At 36.2% G+C, this 26,701-nt stretch overlaps 2 protein-coding genes across 3 annotated transcripts in view; both read left to right on the forward strand.

The window, feature by feature from the left end:
* Nucleotides 1-30: 30 nt before the first annotated feature.
* Nucleotides 31-12,217, forward strand: grb7 (growth factor receptor bound protein 7). Of its 2 annotated transcripts, none has more exons than XM_084102498.1 (15): nucleotides 31-1,915; nucleotides 3,964-4,105; nucleotides 5,312-5,438; nucleotides 5,673-5,829; nucleotides 6,899-7,020; nucleotides 7,187-7,261; nucleotides 7,340-7,477; nucleotides 7,565-7,675; nucleotides 9,039-9,137; nucleotides 9,240-9,314; nucleotides 9,487-9,606; nucleotides 10,565-10,622; nucleotides 10,739-10,826; nucleotides 10,908-11,001; nucleotides 11,089-12,217. In XM_084102498.1, exons 2-15 carry the CDS (start codon nucleotides 3,966-3,968, stop codon nucleotides 11,233-11,235), a joined length of 1,551 nt encoding a protein of 516 aa, XP_083958624.1. In that variant the 5' UTR covers nucleotides 31-1,915; nucleotides 3,964-3,965; the 3' UTR covers nucleotides 11,236-12,217. The 2 variants fall into 2 exon arrangements, with proteins under 2 accessions (XP_083958624.1, XP_083958623.1); XM_084102497.1 differs by having other exon boundaries at nucleotides 31-1,911; nucleotides 11,089-11,939.
* Nucleotides 12,218-14,273: 2,056 nt separating this feature from the next.
* The window catches only part of srcin1b (SRC kinase signaling inhibitor 1b), a 51,485-nt gene continuing 39,057 nt past the window's right edge, over nucleotides 14,274-26,701 (forward strand). The window contains exon 1 of the mRNA XM_084102500.1: nucleotides 14,274-14,474. The gene's annotated coding sequence lies outside the window, so the exon portion shown is untranslated. The remainder of the gene's footprint in view (nucleotides 14,475-26,701) is intronic.

Genomic DNA, 26,701 nt, shown 5'->3' on the forward strand with positions numbered 1-26,701 from the left:
CCAGTGTCTAGAGTTGATCAAATTAAATTGTTGCTTGAATTGTGTTTTGTAGGTCAGGTTTCTTCTAAATCTAGGGTCTACAATAATGGTGTCCACCAATTTGTTTAATCTTTTATAAGCTAACTACAGACAAAGCTAGAGTTTAGCTAAACGTTTATTGTAATGATTATTTTATTAGCTTTGCAGCATTGTAACAAGGTACATAACCTTTCAAAAGTTTGGGGTCAGTAAGAAATTATTATTTTTAAAAAATCAAAAGTAACAGTAAAGAAATTATTTATAATGTTACAAAGTTTGGAGCTGGTAAGATTTGTTTTTGAAAAGTTTATTATGCCCACCACGTTTATGTGATCAGAAAAACAGTAATATTGTGAAATATTATTACAATTTAAAATAACTTATCTATTTCAATATATTTTAAAATGTAATTCATTCCTGTGATCAAAGCTGAATGTTCAGCATCATTACTCCAGGATTCGGTGTCATGTGATGCTTCAGAAATCATTCTAATATGATGATTTCATTTCTTCTTATTATTATTATTAATGTTAAAAATAGTTATTGAAAAATGTACCATGGTTTTCACCAAAATACATAATGCAATTATTAAATTTGTGCTTGGGATTAGCCACAACCATCTAAATGGCTAGACAGAATTCGAGAGCTGCTTATATTGTTTAAATGAGATCCCATATTAAATTAATAGTAACAATAGCTGTAGTTAACTACGGTAATTTGCTGGAAAATATGGTTATCATGGTAAATTTTTATAAGAGGATTTTTTTTTTTTTTTACAGATCGATAGATTTGTTGTCCTTTTATTTTGTAAACTGAATTATTTTTATGACATGATATATTTAGAAAGAGCTCATGATATACAGCTGCCCATGTGAAAGGTAAGAATTTATTTATGATAAAACAGGTTTTGCACAGTATTATTATTTTGTAATTTATATTAAATTTTCTTCATGACGGGTACAAATAATTTCGTCAACTAATTATCCAGGTATAGAAATATGTTGTTGACTACAAATATTAATGTTCACTACAATTACATATTCTGCATTTAAAATATTTTCCTGGCTGGTTTGGAATGGAATTGTAATGAGTATTTTTTTTTCTCCTATAATTTTTTAATTTAAAATGATTGCTCGATGATTCAACTTCCCTATGACATGGCACTTAATGTGGGCCAAGGTGCGTCACTGAACACGTTTATGGCGTTAGAGATGTTTTCTTCTAATTTCAGTAGATGACAGACATCATTAAATATAACTATTAATACGATGGAAGTCAATGGCTACGGTCAACTGTCTGTTACCAACATTCTTCAAAGTATCTTCTTTTGTGTTCAACAGAAGAAAGAAACTCATACAGGTTTGGAACAACATAAGGTAATAAATGATGACAGACTTTTAATTTTTGGATGAATTATTATCCCTTTAAGTCACTGGACATTGGCAGGTGTGGAGAAAGGTTAGTTTTAGGCCCTGTAAACAGGTTTGGATTGACATGATGAAGGTGAGTAAGTGATGACAGAATGATCATTTTGGGCGAACTCTCTCTTTAAAAAAAAAAAGAAATCTAAAAGGAAATGACTAGAATCAAGTTGAAGCACCCTGTTACAAATGAGTAGCCTAAGTAGAAGGACCAGCATTACCTCATCACCAACCTGTCTGTTAAGTGTGTGTAGGCATGAACTTTACCTGCCCTTCCTGCAGCTGTGTGTTCATGAGCTCCGCCCACGTCTGAGGTGTTTTCTGTTCTCACACGAAACTCGACGGGAGTAACGAGGATGTTACTCATGCCGGCTGGACTGCATGAGATACTCTACACACACTACAACTTCTGCGTGTGTCGCCGTAAACTGATACCAGAGTTCAATAACAACAACAAGTGGACAGTGTACATGTAGGTGAGCCTTTTACACTTATATTATAATACACTGTTTTGTATTACACTATGGCTCTGCATGTCAACATCTCAGAACAGAAACCAAACTGTTAACCGTACAAGTCTCCGATTAATGATCTAAATTGTGACCCTGAGCTGTTCATAAATACGTGGCCTAATTGTATATTCAAAGGTTAGTGAGATGAATTATGTTTTTTTTATTACACAACTATAATAGGCTACGCTTCAACGGTAGGCTACTTTAATAGGCTACCATGTCAAGGAATGACAGGGTTAATTCAATAAAAAATAATTTCAATGTCAAACTGTGGTCCAATTTACGTAATACATGGTACTTTAGGGTGCATGGTAATACCATGGTACTTTTTAGTTAGTAGGCTACGAATGCCATAAATGTTGGCAAATACTACTGTTTTTGACCATTAACTGTATTTAGAACAGTGAAAAGAATAGAGAAGACATAAACCTAATGAAAATTAGACATACAGTGTGTGCAAGCTTGTTCGCATGAGATTTATTACATAATATAGTAATAATTGGTCTTAAAAAAAAATAATATTAGCGACTTTAATAGCCTAATATTAATGATAATGTTGAATAATATCCAATATGACATATATTAGTGGCCAAAAGAGATGTCTAAAGAGGACTGGTTTGGGGATTTGTTTTAAAGTTTGATGAAACCATCAAAATATGAGGAAAATATTTTATTTTATTTTTTTAAATATGAGGGAAGAGCAAAACACATGGTTAAGGTATTTATCTGACAATTTTCTTTTTTTGGCAAAAAAGGGGTTAACTACAGCTTCAGGTTTTATTACATTAATTACAACATAATCAGTTTCGTAGGTTCTCTCTTGTTTTTTGCACGTGTTCTTAATTTCTTTTGTATGACAGCCTGGATAGAAAATATGCGTTATCGCAAATAAAACATTGACTCCAAGCATAACTACTTACAAAATGTTTAACAATTTTTTTATAATTTGAATAAATGGTAAAAATGTCAATTTTCTCTTTGGCCAATGTCGTAAATTAAAGAGAGAGAAAAAAAAAGTTGTGGAAAACTGCTCTAGAACATTGAGTATTATTTGTTTCAGGGATGTTACACTGAATAACTAGTAATAATACTATTATTTAATTTAGTTTACTTTTTATTGATGGAAGCCAGCTGTTCTCATCCTTTGTCGAGCAATGCTACATTAAACGATGTTATCGACAGGTGTAGAGTGACTGCTTGCTCTTTCATTTCTCCAACCTGTTTGTTTGTGCACATCATTGACTTTGTTCAACATGCAGCCTCTCTGAACTGCTAGTCTCCTGGTTTCTGATGCACGTTTAAGAGAAATCCACAAATCCCCTTTTCTCTTTGAGCATGAAAAATGGGGTCTGTGTGGTTTACCACCTTTGTTTTTTGATGTAAGTAGAGCCCGCAGCTTTGTTAGTGGACAATTGTGCCTTATTTGCCCGAGAGTGACATCACCCTTTTAATTTGACAGGTGCAAGATGGTGTTCGAGTGTGTTAGCTACAGAAAAGAAAGGAACTGTGTGTAATTTCTTTGTGTAGTTGCATGAATATTAGAACGTGTGATCAGTTGATTTGCTTTTCTACGTCAGAGCACTTTGCCTGGCTGAGAAGTGTGTTGACAAGCATTTGTTTATTATGGAGTGTGTGTTTGCTGGTTTGAGTTTCAGTGCCAGATTCCTGGTTCACAAGTTCTTGTGTGATCAGACAGTCAACAATTCTGTCTCCGTTAGCAACAGCCAATAAAAGATTAATAAGAAACAATTGTGAAAGGTGTAACTTAAACACTCGCTTACACATAATTGACACATCATTGTTCTCTTGGTGTTCTTGGCTGAAAATCAGGTTCTGCCGTGTTGAGTAAAGATCTATTTTGAGAATGGAAACTTAGTACTAGGAAAACATTTTTGAATGTTTTTGTGAGTCTTGCAACACGTGTTTGGTGTAGAGTAGCTGTAGTACGTGAATCACACCTGGAAGTGGTGAAGTGATCGTTCACTTGTGTTTGTGGTGTCTCTCTCTCGCAGTGATGGAGAAAGAGTTCATTAAGAGGTCAACGGCTGAGACGATGTCCAGTGATTCAGTGTCTGTCAGCTGTTCTCCATCATCCCAAAACCTTCAGATGTCAACACCTCGATCGATGCCTCTGACCATGAGAAACACCCACGGGTAACTTGTGGCTCTTGGTGCTGATTGTATTGGTTGAAAATTTTAAAAATACAAACTGACCTACAATAATACAAATAAAAAAACAGCAATGATGTAGTTCTTTTTTTTTTTATCTTATTTTTATAAATAATTTTAATTATATTTTACATAAATAATTTTATTTCATTGAATATAAATTACTGTATTTAATATTAATTTTATTAAATATTATATAAATAAATTCACATTTTTGTCAACTATAGCAATAGTTTATAAACCGTTCCAAGTTTAATTTAAAGGTTAGATTGTGTCTAATTTATTAGTACATATTACTGGTCTTATTGTGATATTTTTTTTTTTTTAAATCTTTTTGTTTTTTCTTTTCTTTTCTTTTAAACTTGCAATTAGTTTATAAGCAGTTCCAAGTCAAATTTAGAGTCAACATAAAATCAATATTGACCTAATTACATATTTACTTGTGTGTGTGTGTGTGTGTGTACACATTGCTGGTTTTGTTTTTTATTTTATTTTATTACTGTAGAAATAGTGTCTAAAAGTAAACCGTTTCAAACAGTTCAAAGTTGCGTTTAAATGTGTAATTCTGTTGATTTAATTACATTTTACATAAATTATTATTTCATTTAGTAAAAAATACTTTATTATATAATATAATTTATTTTATATTATTAAATTAAATTTATTTTAAACTATAGTAATAGTTTATAAGCAGTTCCAAGTTGAATTTAATGTCAACATGGAATCAAGATTGGCACAACTTACTTTTAGTTAACATTCCTGGTCTTATTGTGAATATTTGTTATGTTATGTTATGTTATGTTATGTTATGTTATGTTATGTTATGTTATGTTATAACTAGCAATAGTGTCTAAATAGTTCCAAGTTTATTTTAAAGATGTAATTTTGTTGATTTAATTTGTTTTTACACAAATAATGTTATTTCATAATTTTATTTTATTTTATTTTTTACTTTTGTAATAGCTTATAAGATTTCCAAGGTAAATTGAAAGTCATCATGAAAGCAAGATTGACCCTGTTTATTTTATTTTTACACCTTGCTGTTTTTTTAATGACTTATTGCCTGTTATGAAAACAAAAACAAAATCCTGTTTCGGTGTTAATGTATATATGTCAGATCACGGAAATGAAATGTGTTGACATGTTCGTGATGCTTTCTAATTAATTTTCTTCCTGGTCTTGTGATTCTAGTTTTCCATCAAAAGAAGAATTTCGAGCTTCATCTGCACCTTTGATTCCCAATCCCTTTCCGGAGCTGTGCAGTCCGAAGCACTCCCCGGTGCTGACCGGATCTCTCGGCTCTAAAGGCCTCACACATGTAAGCATGGCTGGATGCTTTAATCGGTGACACCTGTGGCAGGAATTATATTAGGTGACAGGTGCTATGACACGCAATCCTCTGGGGAAAAACAACATGAATGTACACAAACACATACACCTTGAGTTCATATCCTTTGGAAATCAAATTGAAACATGGAATGTCAGAAGCATTTGTGTGCATCTTAGTCCCTGACAGATTAATGATGAGGTTCTTGTGTATGTGTATTCGTAGGTGATTCGGATTTTCGGGGACGAAAAACACAGTCGTTCGTTCTTGGTGTCACCTGGAGTGACAGCACGCGTTGTTTGTCAGAAGTTAGCGCAGAGCATCCACTGTATGGACGAGGAGAGCTGGGCCCTCATTGAACATCACTCCGCTTTGGGCCTGGGTAAGATATGAGGACGGTACTAAACAACAATGCAATTACTGATACACTTTCACTACTCTCATGTGATCTTCCATAATTTAACTTAACACAAATACTTTCATAATGCAATATAAAATGGCATAATTGACCTAGAAATGTTTGAATTGTAAAACAGTGGGTTGCTGCTTTGCATGCACTCTGTTGTTTGCATTCACTTGATTTTTCACTGCAAAATAAATGACCTTCTAGTGTTTTAGATTTTTATAAATCCACATTCATTCATTGCACATTCATGACTCACTGTTTGGACAAAATCCACTAAAGGCCATCTCAAATGCCAGCTTGTTTCTATAGTAAAATTCTGACGTGTCTAATGGTGTTTTTAAATTGATTGATTCTTTGCTGAGAGAAATCTGGCCATGGGCTGTTGTGTTGAAAACGGCACTGAAAGCAACCCAACCAACGTGTTATACAGGCTTTTATAATAGCTTTATGTTTTTGACAGGTGTCGGGTTTGATGAACCTTTGGTTTCAGAAATGACATTTTGTGATGTCTGATATCAATAAAGTTTATGTATGACAGTTTAATTGGTAAAAATGTGTTTAATAATTAGTTTAATTAAATAATTCTACAAAAGATTTTAGTGGCCGCTTTTTTTTTCTAAACCCAGAGAATTTAAATTTAATAAAATTAACCATGTTTCTTACCATTTTATATAATTTGTTTAAAATTAATGTAATAAGTTTGAATTTCATTTAAGAAATGTATTGACTTTTTAAAAATCAACCATTTGTTTCTTAATATTTATATCATTTTTGAATTCAATTGAATTAGTTTTAATTCAGTTAGTTTAAATTTCATTTAAACCATTTATTAATATTTTATATACTTTTAAATTGAATATGTTTGAATTTAATTCAGGAAATGTATTTTGTTTTTCTCACACTAAAAGCTTAAATCGTGTCCTCGTTTATGAACTATTCTGTTCAAGGACCGTAGGTAATCGACAGACATAAATAAGTGCTGTGTGTTATTGTGTGTGTAGGAGCCTCTGCATTCACACTTGCATTGCGTGGATGTGTTTTTCAGATCGCTGTCTGGAAGACCATGAGCTTGTGGTGCAAGTACAGTCATCCTGGCCCGAAGACAGCGACACTAAGATGATCTTCCGCAAAAACTACGCCAAGTACGAGTTCTTCAAAAAACCTGTGGTATGAAGCCTCTTCATCATCATTTGTCTAAAAATATTCAACATTTGGCATGATGCCATTTTAATGAAAGTAAAATCACAATCCATTTTACTTCTACGATGTGACACATTTCTGAGTGAAGATGATCAAATAGAAAAAGTAAGTGTTTGTGTGTCCCCCCCCACAGTCATTTTTCCCAGAGCACATGATCTCCGATAGCGCTGATGTCACTAAAGGGACGACATCATCAGAGATGGTGCAGGTATGAGGATCTAGAGCTTTTAAAAACATCAGATTTTATTGTCTTCATAAAACCAGTAAATGTCTGTCTCTCTTAAAGAATTTGTTGAAGAGTGGTTCCTGTCCAGAGATTCAAGACTTTCTCTATGTGAGAGAGGGCGGGAAAAAATCCTGGAAGAAACTCTATTATGTTTTACGTCGGTCTGGACTGTACTGCTCCAGCAAAGGGCAATCAAAGGTGCCGCACACAAACACAGTGACTTCATTATACTGTATATACACATAAACATACTTATAAAGTTTGGATGCATATGCATGTTTGCAGGAACCTCGACACCTGCAGTTTGTCGGAGATCTGCAAGATCTGGATGTGTTTACCGTCTTCAATGGCCGTAAACTTTACGGGGCTCCAGAACCACACGTCTTCTGCATTAAAGTAAGCAACAGGAACAGAGAATCAGTGCTGTTTTAGTATTAGTTATATAGAAGTATAGTATTTATTCATATCAAGTTTTTTTTAGCTTTACATGTTTAGTGATTTTTTAGTATTTTAACTTAAGCTCATTTTATTTCAGTTAGTTTATTTTGTGTCAGTTTTTCATCTTATGTTATATTATATATTTCAGTTAGCGAAAATATTGATGTAATGAAAATGTTTTAGGGAATTCACAGTGACCAATAAGATCATTAATCACAGTAGTTCATGCTAAAACACTTATGACAGAATTTATGAAAGCGATTCATATATAAAGAAATTTGTTTACAGTGCCCCTATTATGCTGTTTTAAAGATTCCTAATTTTGTTTTGGAGTCTCCTACAATAAGTTCACATGCATCCAAGGTCAAAAATCGTTCCAGTTTTTTTTTTTTTTTTTCCTAAGAAAGCTCAAAAAAACAAAAGTGCCAACTCAGCTCTTAGTAAATTTTTACAGGAGCACAATAGAGAGCATCCTCTGTTACTGCATCACAGTGTGGTATTCCAGCTGCACTGCAGAAAACCGCCGAGCTTTGACCCGGACCGTTAAAACTGCTCAGAGGATCATAGGAACTAAACTCCCGAACCTTGATATGATCTATGATAGCCGCCTACGAAAGCGTGCAAGCAACATCATCAAGGATTCAACTCATCCAGGACATAGACTTTTTGTACTCCTCCCATCAGGGAAAAGATATAGAATAATCAGAACCCGTACAAACAGACTTAAGAACAGTTTTTTCCCCAGGGCTGTAGCCTGTGCCACCCCCCCCCCCCCCCCCAACACATAAATAGTTAACCCTTCCTCTGTTTTCCCTTTCTCATGTTTTCTCATGTTTGCTGCTAATGCACAAAATACTCATTGGACATTCATGTTTGCACTAAATGGGACATTTATGTACTATACTATACTGTAAATACTGTTATATTTCTGTCCTTAAAATTATCTTGTCTATTTATTATATTAAGTGCCTTTTTATTTATTTTATTATATTTATTATGGTATGTGTGCTGTGAGCTACCAAACAAATTTCGTTGTATAACTACAATGACAATAAAGTTTTCTCTCTTCTCTCTCTCAAAAAACACTTGAATTTTCTCATAATAAACATTGCAGCATCAGCTCTTTTCTCACAGTGTCTGAAACGGTCCAATAAAGGTTTCAGTCTCTCTAAACTCCTCCTTTCCAAGAGTTTACTCTGCTTTGATTGGTCAGAGCTATAATAATTATAAATAGCTTTACATAACAGCAATAGAATTCTATGGTATTTCCTCATGTAGACACTTGAATGAACATGTAAATGTGCATGTATTTGTATGCTAGGCCTCAAAGGACAGGTTTCGCTGTCAGGATTTGAAGCTGATGTGTGCTGACAGTGAGCAGAGTCGGACGTGCTGGATCACGGCCTTCAGATTGTTTAAGGTACATGAACATTGAACACACAGACTCGCTAAGAATGTTCCATCTGCAACCTTTAATGAAAGACAAAAGACATTTGAGTGTGTGTGTGTGTGTGTGTTTTAGCATGGGAAACAGCTCCAGTGTAATTACCAGCTCGTCCAGTCCAGTGCCAGACTTCAAAGATTTCAAGACTCCAAGGTACAGTAAACATCTCTCAATCCCTAAAAGTAATCCATACAACTTGTGCACTATATTCTGATATCATATGTTAGCTTGCCTTTGTGTGAGGAACAGACTGAAAATTTATTCGCTGATCTTCCCTTCAAATCTTCATCACACGTGTTGTCTTCCTCCACTGTGTCATCATCAGTTTACAGACAAGGAGTCGTCGATGGTTGCCATGGATTTTTCAGGGAAGAGCGGCGGACGAGTGATCCAGAACCCACACGAGGCCCAGAATGCATTGCTGGAGGAAGGACACAAGTGGCGGGTGTGTGTGTGTGTATGTGCTCGAGGGAAACTATGAAAATCCATTTTGTAAACAGAATTCATGCTACACAGTGCTGAAACATGCTGTGAATACCTCCCAGATCAGTTGTTATGCATTTATAATAAGCAAGAGTTTGCATAATATGCGTGTGAGCACAGTTTTCTGTCCTATGACAATGTTTAAATGATAGATATATATATCTCGGGTTGATTGGGACATGTTTTGCCATCGAGATGATGGGGAAAAAATGTCACAATCATCCTGAATTCACCATATTCACATGAAAAAAAAAAAAAAAAAAAAAAAAAATATATATATATATATATATATATATATATATATATATATATATATATATATATATATATATATATTAAAAAAAAAAATTATATATATATATATATATATATATATATATATATATATATATATATATATATATATATATACTGTTTTTGATGAGCATAATACTTAAAATATTACAATATTTCAATGTTTGAACGATAAAATATATCTTTCAGATGTTTAGGGTTGGTGAAATATTTTCATGTTTTTGAAAGAAGTCTCTTCTGCTCACCAAGGCTGCATTTATTTGATCAAAAATACAGTAAAAACAGTAATATTGTGAAATATTACAATTGAAAAAAATTTTTTTTATTTGCATACATCTTCAAATGTAATTTATTCCTGTGATCAAAGCTGAATTTTTAGCATCATTACTCAATTTTTTTCTTCAGGATTCTTTGATGTATAGGAAAAAAAGCATTTATTTGAAATATAAATCTTTTGTAACATTTTCAATTTCTTTACTGTCACTTTTGATCGATTTAACCAGTATTTTTTTTAAGTTAAGATAATATATAAAATTAAAAATTGTTATTAGTTATTTAAATTCCAATAAATTATGCAAATTATATGAATGTAGACTTTTCTTTAACGGTGTGTTTTTGTACTTCAGAAGAGAGAAGCGCTACGCCACAATTTACCCCCCAACGGCCACACGCCACATCTCCCCGGTGCGTCTCACGTCAACATCCACATCATACAACACATAAGCAACAAGAAAGAATCTCTCATTAGTCAAATCTTTCTGTATGTATGTATGTGTGTGTGTGTGTGTGTGTATCTACAGAGGTTCATCGGGTTCAGCCGTGGTTCCATGGGGGCTTGTCTCGAGCTGAAGCTGAAAAGCTATTGGCGGAGCAGGGTCAGGTGGACGGGTAAAAATCATCTCGAGTGTTTTGCTTATGTACGTTTGCACTGTAAAGTTGTATTTATAAGGTTTTCTCCGTTCTCTGCAGGATGTTTTTGATTCGTGACAGTAAGCTGCACATGAAGTGCTTTGTGTTGTCCTTGTGTTATAAAATGAAGACCAAACACTACATAATCATTCCCGTAAGTCGTCATTTCTCATTGTGCATCAGGTTTGGACTGTAGTTGCATACCAGAGACCTCTTCATCTTGGTGTGTTTTTCTCTGTAGTTAGAGGAGGAGGAGGGTATCTTCTGCACTATGGATGATGGCGTCACACTGTTTACAGATCTGCTGCAGTTGGTGGAGTTTCACCAGATCAACCGCGGCATCTTGCCCGTTTGTCTCAAACACCCCTGCACTTGCGTCGCACTCTAAACCTTGAACTTTGACTTCTTCCCTAAAACTGATACCTAACTGACCTAACTAACTGAGCATTCAAGTTTTCAGTTCATGACTCACAGTGGATGTCAGGACACTCCGCAGTGTTAATATTTATATTTTATATACTAATCACCTGTAGCGCACTTTTGGGTTTATACTGGTCTTTAATATCGGTTATTCAACCAAAAATACTCTAAAATGTTTTTGTACTGTTTGTTTACAAGCTATTTTGTATGCATCATCTATTTATCCAGATCCTGGATTTTTGTTCTAAACTGGAAAGTGCACAAGCACTTCCTGCCTTCAACACTAGGTGGCGCACTGGCGCTTTGAAACGCTGCACATGACAAACGTCCTGGAGTTCTCAATTGTTAATTTATGCCATAGACATGCAGGGATATATTAATGCATCTTAGAAGTTGCAGAAGAAGAAAGCGTCAGTGTAGCAGATTTATTATTATTAATATTATTTTTTTATTTTTTTGCTCAACACTGTGTGTAATTTATGCATTCTTATTTTGTAATACAGATATTTGAGATAATAGATGGCACTTCATTTTTGCTTTATTCTGTTTTTTCTATGTGTTTACTCTATTTTATTGTTGTTTAGTACTTTTTCCGATGGTTGACAGACAGTTGTTCCTTATTTGTATGTAGTTTAATTCTGATCATGACCCCAAATGGAAATAAATATAAATAAGTAAATGGAATGTAGTTTTAATTGTGTGTGTGTGTGTGTCTGTCTGTCTGTCTGTCTGTCTCTCTCTCTCTCTCTCTCTCTCTCTCTCTCTCTCTCTCTCTCTCTCTCTCTCTCTGTGTGTGTGTGTGGTCCTAGAAAACCGTATGTTATGGGGACTAAATGGACATATTTTGGTCCCCATGAGGAAAACAGCTTATAAATCATATTAAACTATTATACAGTTGTACTGTATAAAAATCACTGTCTATGGAAAGTCCCCATAAAACATGGAAACCCAATGAGTGTGTGTGTGTTTTCTGTATGCTTCAGTTAACTTGACATCACCAATACATAAGTTGTCAGGTCTCCACTGTGTTGCCATGGAGATTATTCCTTTCATATTCAAGTGAGGTCAACAGTCCAGGCTAAAGTATGTATAGGCTATATATGCTGTGAGTGATTTGCATGACTCATTTACAATCAGATTATTCAATGAGATGGTAATTTATTCAAATGTAAAAGGGGTGATCACCTCACTGTAGTTGTTGATGAATCATATATTAATGCTATACTATAAGGGTAAATAAAGAAGACCGTGATCAATCGGTCAGTCAGAGAAGGGCACATTATTCATCCTGGCAATATTAAATATCAATATAGGGTGAAAATGAATTGTAGAGTGTAATGCATGAAGTCAGTGCTAGTAAAAATGGAAGAAAGTTATCTTATAATATATTATAATTTTCATTCCAATGATATTGATCAAGGAAGGTAATCTAATTTAATAGCACAAAATTTGAATTTGATATTATTTATGATAAATGTATTATATAATTTATTAATCCATTATAAAATGATGGCAAACAAACTGTTGCATGTAGGGATGTATTTCTGGAAAACAATTCAAATTTTTTCCACATTGTTGATTTTGAACAGCCATTATGTTTGTTTGGCTTGTGACTTTTGTGTCCTCTCTGTATTTTGTCTTCCCCGTCTTGCCGTAGCTCCACCCTACCTACCGCACGGTCAGTCACACCTTTTATTATTTATGGGGTATGATTTATTTAAGATTGAACATTGTCCCCAAACTTGCATAAAAGCTTAATCTCAAACTTTTTACAATACCCACTCACAAACACACACTTTTATCATACACACACATTAACAGTAACACACTGCAGACTCTACCTTACCGTGGTGTTTACAAGGTGAAGCACTTCTGAAACTAGGCCACAGACTGAGAACAACACATGAAGCTCCTCTATGGTGCACTAAATGGGTTCAAATCAACTTCATTCGAGGGAGATCAGGAGTAAGATTAATTATTCTAATTAATTCTGAGATTTTATGATCATTCTTACCTTTCAAATTAAAATAAGCCTTAACTGAAATGGAGCTGGTTCTGTTACGGACGTCTGTCCTGTCCAAAGTGGCTTTGGCTGATCAGATCATTTTTACCTGATGACCTGCAAAATTACAGCAAATCATATTTATTACCATCTTAAAGCAGTTTAATTTTGATTTTACATTCGGATTTCGCTTAAAATGCATTTTATTTTGTTTGAGTATTTTTTTATTTTAGCAATATAATAATAATTATATATAATATAATATAATAATAATATATAATTCTATAATGTTTTAAACAATTAAAAAATATAATATTTTATATAAGTAACACTACTTAGATTGTGTATCATTCGTTTAATATAATTATTTAATTTTTATTAGCATATATATTTTTTAATCTATTTATTTAATTTGTAATTTTTAAATTTTATATTATTAAAATATTTGTACTATTATATAATTGTATAATATATTTTAAATTAATTAAAAATATTTTTTATATAAATACTACTTTAATTTATGCAGGTATTTATGTTAATACACTGATAAATAAAGATTAATAAACTGATACAGCAAAACATTTTTATTATATATTTTATATATAAATTATACTTCATTATATATGCACTTGTTTAGATTCTGTTTTATTATAATTACTTATTTTTTGTGCAGTGTGTCATTAATCGTTTGATTAGAGATGACCGTTATCTTTCTTTCAATTCTTCTCTCAATTTTTCTGTAGCTCTTCAGTTCATGTAGTGTAGCTATCCTGCAATTATCCATCATCTTCCCCCTCTTCCTTCCATCCAACCCTCCCCCTTCTTTCCTCGTGATGGTTCAATCCATGAACCTGCTCATCCTATATGTGTAGTGTATTGGTTCACTGTACCTTTAAGAGGAGGAGGGGGTGCTGGTGGTGGTGTGGGGATTTATATGAATATCAGATGAGCTCGGTTTGTGCCATGCGGACCTGCACACACACACACATACACACACACACACACACACACTCACAGACAGACACTCACACACACCACGAAGGCTAGTGCAGACAATTCCAACTGAAGACACGGATCTGAGACAGAGAGAGAGAGAGAGATCAGGATGGGTGTTACAGGAGAAATGAAGGAGGACGAGGCTGCGTAAGACAGCTGAGAGACACTGAAAGATAAACCGAGGGTGGAGAGGACAGACTGCACAGCAGGTATGTGGCGTTGCATCACCGTTCTCCTGTAGGCTTGAAGATGCCCATCTATTCCCATCATGAAGCAGTTCATGCACAATTTAACAAACAGCAAACTGTTCTGTCTTCACACTGACTGAGAGGTTTGTGTCCATGTTTTCTTCCCCCTAAAGGCTCCAGTTTTGATTGCATTTAAACAATCAATATTCATCAGGCACTTTTTGTTCTAGTGTTCACAGAGTCGGAAGGACAGACAGGCAGAGAGAGAGAGAGAGAGAGAGACAGATAGATGCATGTCTTGATGCATGGCTGCTGTGGATTTTAATGCACTGTAATGGACTCGAGCTATATGAACTCCTGTAAGTGTGTGAGCGAACGCCGTCTCTCCATCATTTCACGGACTGCAGAGAGAGTGAGACCGCTGGAGAGACAGACGGGGACACCCTCTTAAAGTGATCCGAGAGGGAAAAGTCCGTCCTCTGCAGGAAAATTAGATTTACGGGTCTGGGAATGATAGCTGATGAAACGGAGAGGTGAAGGAACGGAGAGGCTTTTGAGGTGGAAGCAGATCTCTGGAAGTGTACAGTAGTTTGATTTGAGAGGTCAACATGGAAACATCATAGACATTAACCAATGAGATGGGAGGGGAAAACATATGATAGGCTGAATAAAAAAACACGACAGAGAAAGGCTATTGAGGAAGGCGATGACAGGAAAGGAGGTGGCGTGTAGAGAGAATTGAGCCATGGAGAAAGGGATGAATGGATGAAGAGACACAAGAAGAGACCTACGCATCAATCCATGATACATCGCCAAATAATGTCAGGTTGCATAATCGCCCAACTGATTATATATTGGCTTTCCTGCTCCCTTTGCTGTATGGATTATACATTGATCGTTGCACATCACAGTCACAGTTAAAGGGTTAGTTCACTCAAAAATAACAAATTGGTCATCTTTTACTTCACAAGTTATTTTGAAGAAACTACATTGCACTCTCTTAGCTTTCATTGCACTCTCTTAGCTTTCATTGCATGGACAAAAAACAAACACTGAGACATTTTTCTAAATATCTTTTGAGTTCCACAGGAGAAAGTCATACAGGTTTGGAACTACATTGAGTAAATGGAGTAATTTTTTTGGTAAACGATCCCTTTAAATCCATGAGGAATGAATGTTTTATCCGACTACACCATCATTGGGATTTCAAAAGATCTGATTTGAATCATAGATAAATGACACATTGGACCATAGCAGACGTTTGTTGGTAAGGATGAGTTGGAAGGACAGAATCAATTCAGCCCTGTAGTGGTTGTATCTCGCTCGCATTTTTACTTAAAGGGATAGTTCACCCAAAAATTAAAATTCTGTCATTAATTACTCACCCTCATGTCGTTCCAAACTCGTAAGACTTTTGTTAATCTTCAGAACACAAATGAAGATCTTTTTGATGAAATCTGAGAGCTTTCTGCCTCTCCATTGACAGCTACACAACTACCACTTTGACGCTTCAAAAAGTTCATAAAGAGATTGTAAAACTAATCCATATGAATTAAGCGCTTTAGTCCAAATTTTTGGAAGAGCTGAAGCTCAAACGTGATGCGTAACACGAGAATGAACCTCATTGGTTCTTGATGAAGCTCAAACGTGATGCGTAACACAAGAATGAACCTCATTGGTTCTTGCACGTCAAGCGAACATGCTTGAGCTTCTGTTTACCACAACTGATGTGTGAGTTGATGAATGTTTATATGTGAATAAAAGCCTAAATTAAATCTGTTCATCATATAAAGCGATCGTGTCTCTTCAGAAAATTTTGACTAAACCACTCATTTCATATGGATTAGCTTTACGATCTCTTTATGAACTTTTTGAAGCGTCAAAGTGGTAGTTGTGTAGCTGTCAATGGAGGGACAGAAAGCTCTCAGATTTCATCAAAAAGATCTTCATTTGTGTTCCGAAGATGAACGACATGAGGGTGAGGCATTAATGACATAATTTTCCTATTCGGGTGAACTAACCCTTTAATGTTTTTCTGTTTGAAGACTTTTTTTTAAGCTAAAGTGGTCTGAGATTTTAATGGATTTGATTTTGAAGTCAGCACACACACACACACATGAAATGGAAATTTACACTCTATTTTATAAATTAATTTTAATTATCTTATTGTGAACGATTCATATACATAGGCTATATGACATTATATTATATACTCTGTATACTAAAATGTCATAACTGGATCTTCCAGTGAAATGACAGACTTCTCTCTGGTGACGTATGCTGAACTTCTCTAATCATTATCCACTTAAACCCCACCCTTTTCTTACAATCGACCTCCATCCAATCAACAACCAATTCATAGAACCAAGTCTCCACCTTACATTCTTTTCTTTTCCGATAACCCATTTCGCTCAGATGTTACAATATGACAAAAAATGATCTGTCACTCACTATCCTTTATTATATTGGCCCTTTAACACTCTATGCAAGCTCTATGAAATCAAAGAGCCTTATCAAAGCAAGCGTGATTTTATTCATTGTTGTGTTCTGATTCTGAAATGTTTCAGCTCATTTCATAAAGCAACATAAGAATGTGTTGCATTCTCAGTGTTGCCACAAGGGGAGCTACAGCGAGCATTAGTGTAAAACGATTGTCTTCTACTGTATCTATTCTCTTTTAGGTCAATCACTGTCATGAGAACGTTATGAAGAGAATCTTGTTAAGCAGGTTCGTTAAAACTTAGTTGAACTGTTGAAATGTTTATAGCAAAATTGAGTTGAACAGAGAATACCTTTTCCTGAGTTTAAATTAAATTTGAATTAAGCTTGCAAACAAGATACAGAATTTGAAATTAGGCTGCAGTTTGTTTGAAGGTTTATGGCTTATAAAGTAAGATAGATAAAATCAGAGGGATGGATGGATAGAAATATAGATAGCCACCAATTCAAAATTTGTCTTGAAGTAGGGTACACTTAATTTCCCAGAATGCATTACCTGTCTTGAAATGTTTGACTTTTTCTTCCATCTTTCTTGCGTAGAGTATATGTTTCTGTCCTAATATTAACAACTCAAAGCCTTTCTGGTCCATCCAGACCATTAAAACCATGCAGCAAAAAGTAGCAGAATGAAGAGTGAACTATATTAGAAAAATACAGGCTGTTTAATTGTGCAAGTAATCTTGACAAACATTATTTCTGTGAAGTTGACAGCAGAAATGATATTAGTCAAACAATAAACACTACAAGTTCAGAATAAGGTGAACGACTATAGTGGCACCAAACTGAATTGTGAAAATAGGGATTATTTCCAAACAGGTTTCTGAAAGTTGCACAGTCATGTTCACACTCTTTGGAAAAAACCAACCTACAAATGGCTTGTTTTTGCATGTTAAAATTGGGATATAGAAACTGTTTCACATTGCACACTTAAGCTTTAAGATCTTCCAATACAAACCATTAAGATGCAAATACGCGGCAGAGGCCGATGATGGAAGTCTTGGTCGACTGCCATCATTAACATCTGTCTGAGTGTTTGCGCTGTTATATTAGATCCTTAAATGCATTAAAATCCCTGAAGACTTTGCAGCTCAATCTGTGTATTTTTACACGACGGATACCCATCACAACATGGGACTGTAACACACGAGTGTTTCCAGTGGCCGCTCCGCTGCGCCAGGCAAGTGTTTTCTTGTTTGATTTGTATGGTTTGTTGATTGTACATCTTGTACCTCTGAGAGTCTGATGGCGTCTGATGGTAACGCTTCACTCGTCACAACAGCGTTTGCGTCTCGATGGGATGGTGTGCGTTTGGTCTTTGAGATAAAGAGAGAAAGAAAAGTTGCGTGTGCATGACGGAGCAAAAAAGAGGAATAAGGAGCAGGCGGATGTCATGAACATCTGTCTCTCTCTCAATGAAGCTTCAAAAGCTGGTGTTGGAAGAACTTTTAGATGAGACCCAGAGGAGAAGAGTTGAGTGTGTTTGAGAGAGAGAGAGAGAGAGAGACATAAAAGTGGACAAGAAAAGACTTGGAAGCTAAGAATGTAGTTGTATCTCGGAAAATGGATGTAAGGTCTTTAGCCTACATACTGTACTTCATGTAAAATAGGGTGACCAGATGTCCCTGTCTTTGGTGTCCTGTCCCTGGAAATGTCCCCATTTTTAGCATATTCAAAACAGCCTGCAGACACATCCGACCAACCTCAAAAAGCACAAACATAAAATAGCATTTGAAAAATATTTTTTTTGTAATAACTGTATACAGTATATACACTGTTTGTGAAAATATTAAAGACACAGTAGGTGATTTGTTCCATTTTTTGATATGCTGGTTAAAAGTCTCTTCACATCCTGATAGCAATCACTAAGTTAAGTGGTCTAAATGTATTTATATGTATATATACTGTATATCATCAGTGGAAGGCGTAGAACCATAAAATGTTCGTCCAATCATTGCATTCGGTCCGATATGATATCCTCCCTGCCTGTCAATAGGCGTAAATGATCTTTGTGGACTGATGAGGATGTTTTGAGATCTGAAGGTAGTATGATGAAAAATATGATCCCTTTATGTACTAGGAATTGATGTCTTTGTGGTTTGTTGAATACATTTATCTTCATTTACATTACATTTATTTGGCTGATGCTTTTATTCAAAGCGACTTCAAACTATATATCGCATCAGTGTTTGCAAAGGGAAAGACTGACTTGTGTTGAGCCTGAGATAAAGAGAGAAGTGCTTTCTGATTTGAACACTTAACTCTGTATTTAAACACACTCAAACACACACAATACCTTGCAGGAAAAAGCCCTCTCCGCAGTGATTTTATTAGGTTGACATGCTCAAATTTTGCTCTTGCTGACCATAGCCTCTCTCTCTTTCTCTAACACACACACACTGTAAAGCTTCACACTTGATTTAGCACATTTGCAAGATACCATCCAAAACATAGCATCCACACGTATGCGCCCTTGGCAGTGTTCTGTTAGTGCTGAGGTGACGTCGTACGTCCTGCTGAAAAGATGGGAATTATTCGCTCACTACTGAGGGAGGAAGAGGAGGGAGTCTGCTAACGAGTAAACGAGTGCCAGGAGAGATGGGGTGGAAGAGGCTGATACAGGCTCCGTTACTGTGTGTCCCTGTAGACTGCATGGATTAGGAAGACAGGCGCATGTGCGCACACACACACACCGCCTGTGGTTTGATGGATTACAGTGATGCATTGACTTTCAGCGCACAGACATGCAGCAATAGTGCGTTTCTTTGAGACAAATATATTATTGAAGATTACAGAATGCTAGAACTGACAGCAAAACAATGACATAATACGATGCTATACTTTGTCTGGTGCAATGCTACAAGTGTGCAACAATTACAGATGCTCAAAATTTAATATACGTGTTTGAACATACAGTATTCTGAATTCGAGCTTCCATTTTACTTCCATAATGTAACAGTTTTTTGGAGTGAAACATGATATTCAAAATCTATCTGTCCGTCCATCCATCCATTGTTCTGACAGTTTGTCTGTCTGTCTATCTCTCTCTCATTATTTATGTTCATCCATCCATCGTTCTGATTATCTGTCTGTCTGTCTGACCACCATCATCCATCCATCCATCCATCCATCAGATTATCTATCTATCCATCCATTCATCTGTAATGCATCGTTCTGATAATCAATCTATCTATCTATCTATCTATCTATCTATCTATCTATCTATCTATCTATCTATCTATCTATCTATCTATCTATCTATCTGTCTGTCCGTCCGTCCGTCCGTCCGTCCGTCCGTCCGTCCGTCCATCCGTCGTTCTGACAGTCTGTCTGTCTGTCTGTCTATCTCTCTCTCATTATTTATCTGTTCATCCATCCATCGTTCTGATTATCTGTCTGTCTGTCTGACCATCATCCATCCATCCATCCATCCATCATTCTGATAATCTATCTATCTATCTATCTATCTATCTATCTATCTGTCTATCTGTCTGTCTGTCTGTCTGTCTGTCTGTCTGTCTGTCTGTCTGTCTGTCTATCTATCTATCTATCTATCCGTCTATCTGTCTGTCTGTCTGTCTATCTATCTATCTATCTATCTGTCTGTCTGTCTGTCTGTCTCTCTGTCTGTCTGTCTGTCTGTCTGTCTGTCTGTCTCTCTGTCTGTCTGTCTGTCTGTCTATCTATCTATCTATCTATCCGTCTATCTGTCTGTCTGTCTGTCTGCAGGGATGCCTTCACACTTGCGAAGCCACATTTCCCCTTCTCCATGCTAACAAATCTCACTGCACCTTAGATAAAACAAATTCTTCCCCATCTTTATCCCTGTGTCCCTGGAGATTCAGAGCTACACTGAGCTGTTGCTGCTGAATGCTTCAAACGCTAAAATGTCAGGCTGTTGGTGAAACGGTAATATATGAAGTGATGAGATATGTCAAGGAGGAGGAGAGTGTTTACAGTCGTTCATTTGTGTTATGGATCTGTCCATCATCACTCCCTTAAGAGTTAAGATTGTAAATTAGACATTTTCTGTTGTGGGTAACTGTCAAGCTGTTGCTATGTGGTTGCAAAGATGTTAAATTTGCAACGTGTTAAAATGTTCTCAGAACCACCAGTGGCTTGGGTGCTTCAGGAGCTCATAATTGGTCTAATTTTAGGGAGTCCTGAAAGGTTTCTATGGTGTTCTAGGTGGTTGCTTAACTAGCCAGAGCTATTTTTAAATGTACAAGCATGTTGCTGTGTGGTTGCTTCGGTGTTCTGTGGCTGCTTTCTCTGCTTTTCTGTCCCAGTGTTAGATATGACGTTCTGGTCCTTATACAGCTCTCTCCTAATGGATTTTTTTGTTTGTTTTATCATCCATGAGGTAAAAATTGCTTAGAAAAACAATATTCACCAATCTGCACAATTTGAGGACGGTCGGCTATTTATATTACACAAGTGTTGTACTCTCTTCTTTCTGAAAATTTTGTTTTGTTCAGACAATTATCTGACACGACAGTCTCTCCTCCCGCGAGGCTTTGTATTCTTGTCAGAAAAGACAGCGACTCTCTCTTTCATTTTCACCCTCCCTCCCTCCCTCTCTCTCTCTCTCTCTCTCTCTCTCTCTCTCTCTCTCTCTCTCATTACTGTTTGGATTATGGATTTTCATATCAGGGCAGCGTTTCCTTTGAAGGCCCCTGCAGCAGTGGTGCTGTACAGTAAGGGGGTTGCGTTCTTCTCTTCTCCATCATCCTTTTCTCTCTCTCTCGCTCTCTCTCTTCCCTACGCTGGGCATTTTTGAAGTCGCTGGCTGTTAAATGCCTCTGGTGCTGCGTATTTTTAAATGCTCAAACCTCTCGCATGTACCTCACGCACACATGCTCAAAAATCCTGTAAATCGTCTCTTCATGCTATGATGTCATGAAGATGTGGGCACTCAAATCCCTCCATTCAGACTTTTGATATGCCAGCTGCTTTCCTGCCTCTCTTGGGTTCTCAATGTCTTCGTCTCTGACTAAAACAAGAACATATGAGAGATTGAGTGTAATTACCATTGTGGCAATGGCCTTCAAGTCATCAAGGTCTTCAAGTGTTAGGTGCCAAAATGTCTCTGATTGTCTTTGATTCACCAGTCGTTCTCAGTCCACAGAGAATATAGACATTATAAACATCAGGGAAAATAATCACTGGATTTGGCAAACTAAACAACTCTCTGTGAAATAATTAGCATTTATCACTTCTAGGAAAGATATTCTGATCATGAAGTCTGAACAAATTTATGCTAATTTCTTTTAAGTGAACCTTTTTGTACATGCACCTGTGGAACAGTCCTTAAAGGGATAGTTCACCCAAAAATGAAAATTCTGTCTTCATTTGCTCACCCTCATGTCGTTCCAAACCCGTAAGATTTTCGTTCATCTTCAGAATCTTTTTGATGAAATCTGAGAGCTTTCTGTCCCTGTGAGAGCAGATGTTGTTGCGCGTATTGAAGATTAATATTTTGTAGAAAAAGTGGTAAATTATGTTTTTCGCATAAAATTGAGGTTGAATCACTGGATGATGTCTTTACGTAGTTGCGTAGCTGTCAATCGAGCGACAGAAAGATCTCAGATTTCATCAAAAACATCTTCATTTGTGTTCAGAAGATCAACGAAAGTCTTACAGGTTTGGAACGACATGAGTAATTAATGACAGAATTTTTTGGGTGAACTATCCCTTTAACAGGATAAACTAAAATGTACTGCGTTTCAACACAACTTTGCTCATGAATTTGAATCCTGCTATTGGATTGTTAGATAAGTGTTGTATTGTGTGACTATGCATTACTTTTTATGGGGAGCTTACGACCTAGCTAGGTTCTTAAGAACAAATGGTACAACCAAATGAAGTACAGAGTTATCTATAAATAAAGGTTCCAAAAGGGTTTTTTCTCTCATAGCGATTGAAGAACAATTTTTGGTTCCACAAAGAACCTTTCAGTGAACAGTTCTGAAAAGAACTTTCAGAGTGTGAAGAGTGGAGAACATTTAAAAAATCTAAAGAACCTTTTTTCACTATTAAATAAAAACCTTTTGTGGAATGCAAAGATTGTTCTTCTTGGAACCAAAAATGCCAATAAAGAACCTTACTAAGCCCCTATAGTGTGGACCTTACATTCAAGTTGAAGTAACATAAGTTCATAGAGTAATTTTTACTTCCATTTTTGATAAAACTGAACATGACTGGTGGTCTCCATACTGTTAATTTTCCGCCAAAACTGCACTGAATGGTTACAGGTTAATGTGTCTGCATAATTAGCTTTGGTCTTCTTTCACACAACATCTGACCCCATATGTTGATCTTGCGATCCATATGCACGCTGACTGTTTTACATGCATGCTTGCAGATGAAAGCGTCTCCGCTGTCGTAAGTAGCCATTAAATCTGTTTTCCAGCATCCCTAGATGACATTGAGGTCAGCGAAACATGTTTTACTGCTGATGAACCATGCAGAAAGGATTGGTTATTCATTTAAAACACGTCCTCTGACACTCCGCGGGGCTCCTCCGGAGGATACTGACCCTGAGAACGGTTACATTAGTGTCAATCCTCAATCTCTGACCGTTTAGACCCTCCAGTGGGCGGTCTTTCACAAGGTCAAAGGTTAAACAGGATCCCGTCTCCTCCGAGAGACCCCTGAGAGAGAGAGAGAGACGTTAATTAAAATGTAGTGGCGTGGGGTCAGACTTTGTGCCTCATTTAAATCTACTGCATGGTGTGAAATCTCAGTCCACTGATGATTTCGGTGAGATGGGCTTCTCCTCATGGCGAAATTAATTAACATTCAGTCGTCGCTGCGATGATTTAATGCTGATACTTATAATTAGATAGTTTCTTCGTTATTTTCCCAAAGCAACCTTCCTCTTCAGTGTGTGCGTAATAAGTTGTGTGCCGCATAACAAGCAGAATTAGTTCAAGTTTTATTCCACCCTCCACTTTAGCAAGTGTGTGTTTATGTCCCGCTGTTTTTTCAGCTAATGCTGATTAGAATCTAATCAGACTTTCACCTTCCAGCAGGTGTTTCATGTACTCTGAAATATCAGCTGCAAGTTATGATTGCTTGTTAATCTCCTCTATATGACAGCATCACTTCAGTATCATGCTATCTTTAATTTAGGATCATGTATATCTTGCGCCCTAATTTCCCGTGAGAAACTTGTGAACTGCACTGCTAAGTATTTTTGTCTTGTTTTCCAGTACAAATATCTAAACATTCTTAAATCAAGAAACATTTGCTTGAAAAGAAAAATCACGTAAGATATTTGGTCTAAAAAATGTTTTGACTTTGGTAATGATGCTGAAAATGACATCAGAGGAATAGATAAAATAGAAATATATTCAAATGGAACATTTGTTTTGAACTGTGATAATATTTCACGATATTACTGTTTTTACTGTATTTTTAATCAAATAAATGCAGCCTTGACTTCTTTCAAAAACATTAAAATATCTTGCGGACCCCAAACTTTTGAATGGTAGCGCAGAATCAAATCGAATCGCACATGCGTTAATAAACAAGACCCTTAGACTTATTTTTCATTTGTTAAAAACATTTCCCAACGTTCCTCATCTGATGGAAATCCCTAGTCGAACTTAATAACACAACATGAGCTTCACTGCTGGGGTGCAGTTGTTGTAACAGCTTTTATCAGTTTCTCATATATTCTCATATTTTCATTCATTTTCATTGTCTTATTAGGGGGTCTTCAGATGAACTTCTCTATTACTGTGTCCTGTTAGATTGGTTATTGATGTCCAGCACAGTCCAGGCTGCTTTATTAAACACCTGTAGATGATGGACCTCTTTTAGATTTCCATTTTACAGTATTATATTATTAAACCCAGCATGACTAATCTACTTTGTTTCTTTCTCTCTCTCCCTCCCTCTCTCTCTCTGTTTGCTCATTCTATGACATACAATGTTTGTACGGTGTCCATGAGAGCGTTTAATAGCGATGTCACCGTCACGAGTGATGACCTCCATTGTGATGTCATAATCAGAACCACTTGACAGGGTCAAGGATTCTGGGGCGTTTCTTATTACACTCTCAGGCCTGAAAAGGGACTAGAAAATGAATCAAAACATGTCTCTGTCATATGTAATATAATCTCTCTCCTTTCTCAAATTGGATGTATTTTTTATTTTTTTGTTAATTCATATAATTTCATATAAAGTCAAATAAATAACTGACCTCTGAATATATTTCCATTAAAGGGGACCTATTATGCCCCTTTTTACAGGATGTATGTCTCAGGTGTCCAATGAATGTGTCTGTGAAGTCATTTTTGAGTGGAAGGAAAAACATGCTGTTTTTGTGCATGTGTCTTTAAATGCAAATGAGCTGCTGCTCCCCATCCAGAAGAGGGCGGAGCCTTTACAGCTCTTGCCTCGCTCTGATACTCTGGCAAAAACTAAAACATCTGTTTGGGTTTGATTATCATCTCTATGGCGGTCACGCTCACATGACATTACAGTTCTTCATCATCATGAAAGTTTATTATCTGCATGCGTTTTAAAGCCATATCAGTCTAAACTTCTGATATATGGTTTTCTGAGGGCACACATCCGAAGCACCGGAGCGTCCCGTGAGTATTAAACTATGTTATCTTTCATGTCTTATTGCGTTTAAACTGTCAAATACACAGAAGTTTATGTCAAAAACACAGTTCACACAAACACAGTCGGTTATGTCTGTGAACGTAAACAGCAAGTAAAGAAACCGCATGTGTATATTAGATCTGTGTATTAATGTGAAAGTAGCGTAATATACAGTACCTGATATATATGCTGTTAATATGAATCAACAAAAAAACTCTTGACTGAATAACTTTAGTAGCTTTAAGAAGAATACATTTCTTACTCGAGCACTGCTGTTAAATGCTCTAGCGAGGAGATAAACATGGCAGAGTGTGTCCTGCTCACTGAAGGCGGGTCTATGCTAATAAGACAGAGTCCATCAGCAGTCGTGGGCGGGGCCTAAGCTTACCGTATGTGACGTCACTTTGCATAGAAACTGCGAACGTCTTATTCTGAGACACTGCTTATGATTTATGGAGATTAAAAAAAGGAGTGGGTGGATTTTTACCATTATAGGTTGGTTGTGTTCCAGAAATATAATATAATATTATATTTTTTCTCTCAGCTTTCATCATCTCTCATCTGTTCATGACACTAAACGAGGGATCATTAATCTCCTGGCCACTTTACTGATTCCCCTCAGGCGAGAATTCCCAGAATCCCCTGACACTTCCGGCCGATCGTTCATACCTGCTTAGAGGCGCCGGGGGTCGAAACACCTGTCACGGCACACTTGGTTTATGTGTCTGTCTGAGGAGTACTAAAGTTGGGCGGTAATCAATCTTTGTGTACTCTCTCACTCACACAAACACACATGGACATTAGATGAGAGATCACTAGTTCATTTGTCATGCTTATAGATGCTTGCATGATGTCTGCAGTTAACCAAGGACAGAGAATAATCAAAGAGACATTGGAACTAGGGAATATTGGGAATATTGTTGGCTCTGTGACGAGTTGGTTATGTTCCTATAAGTAGCTTTGGATAAAAGCGTCCACTAAATGTAAATGTTAAACTGCAAATCCTGATCCTTTGAGGGCTCTGCTAGTTGCTGATTGGTTATGACAATGGTTTGTTTTACTTTTACAATGCTTGAATTCATGGAGAGACTTTAAAATGTTTTAAAATTGCTCTTTTTGTTTGAGAGGCACAACAT

Source organism: Abramis brama (genome assembly GCF_963993115.1).
Source record: "Abramis brama genome assembly, chromosome: 24".
Lineage (NCBI taxonomy): Eukaryota > Metazoa > Chordata > Actinopteri > Cypriniformes > Leuciscidae > Abramis > Abramis brama.

Coding starts and splice junctions, on each gene's coding strand:
- grb7 (XM_084102498.1), top strand. CDS start 3,966: ATGGAGAAAGAGTTCATTAAGAGGTCAACGGCTGAGACGATGTCCAGT. Junction 9,138..9,239: donor CGGCCTTCAGATTGTTTAAG/GTACATGAACAT, acceptor TGTGTGTTTTAG/CATGGGAAACAGCTCCAGTG. Junction 10,827..10,907: donor GAGCAGGGTCAGGTGGACGG/GTAAAAATCATC, acceptor CGTTCTCTGCAG/GATGTTTTTGATTCGTGACA.